At 50.2% G+C, this 787-nt stretch overlaps 1 protein-coding gene across 2 annotated transcripts in view; it reads left to right on the top strand.

Annotated features, from left to right (window-relative positions):
• brf1a (BRF1 RNA polymerase III transcription initiation factor subunit a) overlaps positions 1 to 787 on the top strand; it is a 64,595-nt gene that overhangs the window by 5,591 nt on the left and 58,217 nt on the right. For both annotated transcript variants that reach the window (XM_017407576.3, XM_017407577.3), the window contains exon 5: positions 624 to 655. In XM_017407576.3, coding sequence (XP_017263065.1) covers positions 624 to 655 — 32 coding nt within the window. The remainder of the gene's footprint in view (positions 1 to 623; positions 656 to 787) is intronic.

Raw genomic sequence — 787 nt, forward strand, 5'->3', positions numbered from 1 at the left:
TTGGAGCTCTAAACCCAGTCCCGTTAGGAGCTCTAAACCCGGTCCTGTTGGAGCTCTAAACCCGGTCCCGTTGGAGGCTCTAAACCCGGTCCTGTTGGAGCTCTAAACCTGGTCCTGTTAGGAGCTCTAAACCCGGTCCTGTTGGAGCTCTAAACCCGGTCCCGGTTCTGGTTCTGGTTCTGGGATTATCGCTTTTATTTCCTCTCCTCTGCTGTAAAAATCTTTAGGAGTCTCGTTAATCCATCCCAACAGCCTGGAGACGATGCACCTGTCGCCACGGAGACACGGTCACCACGTCAACCAGCTGAGCACCTGGAGGACGGGACGGGTCCTGGGGGGTGAGGACTTGTTGGGTCCGTTTGTCCTGAAGGTGTCAGCTGACAGATAAGTTCTGTTGGGATTTTCAAATTAAAGCTCAGATTTAAATGTGAACTGAGAACAGAGCTGTAGTTTTAAAGCTGTGTTGCTGTTTAATCACGATGTGACTCAAACTCACGGAGAGCTCAGTCTGCTGCAAACAGCCAGATGTTTCCAGATGTTTCTCTGGATCAGCAGCTTCATGCTCACACAGAGCACATCGGTTCTGTGTCCCGTTGGTTTGATTCCTTGACCCGTTTCCTCAGACATGCTGCTGGATCTCAGTGACGTTTTACAGGTGGGTCACAGTTTCTTATAAAATCCTGAGTGATAAATGACCTTTGACCCTGCTGCAGAAAACCCTCAGACTCAGACTGTTTAAATTTAGAAACCTCCGTTTGTCTGCAGATTCGGGGTGAGGCGGGGGGCG

The sequence above is a fragment of the Kryptolebias marmoratus genome, linkage group LG10 (assembly GCF_001649575.2).
Source record: "Kryptolebias marmoratus isolate JLee-2015 linkage group LG10, ASM164957v2, whole genome shotgun sequence".
NCBI lineage: Eukaryota > Metazoa > Chordata > Actinopteri > Cyprinodontiformes > Rivulidae > Kryptolebias > Kryptolebias marmoratus.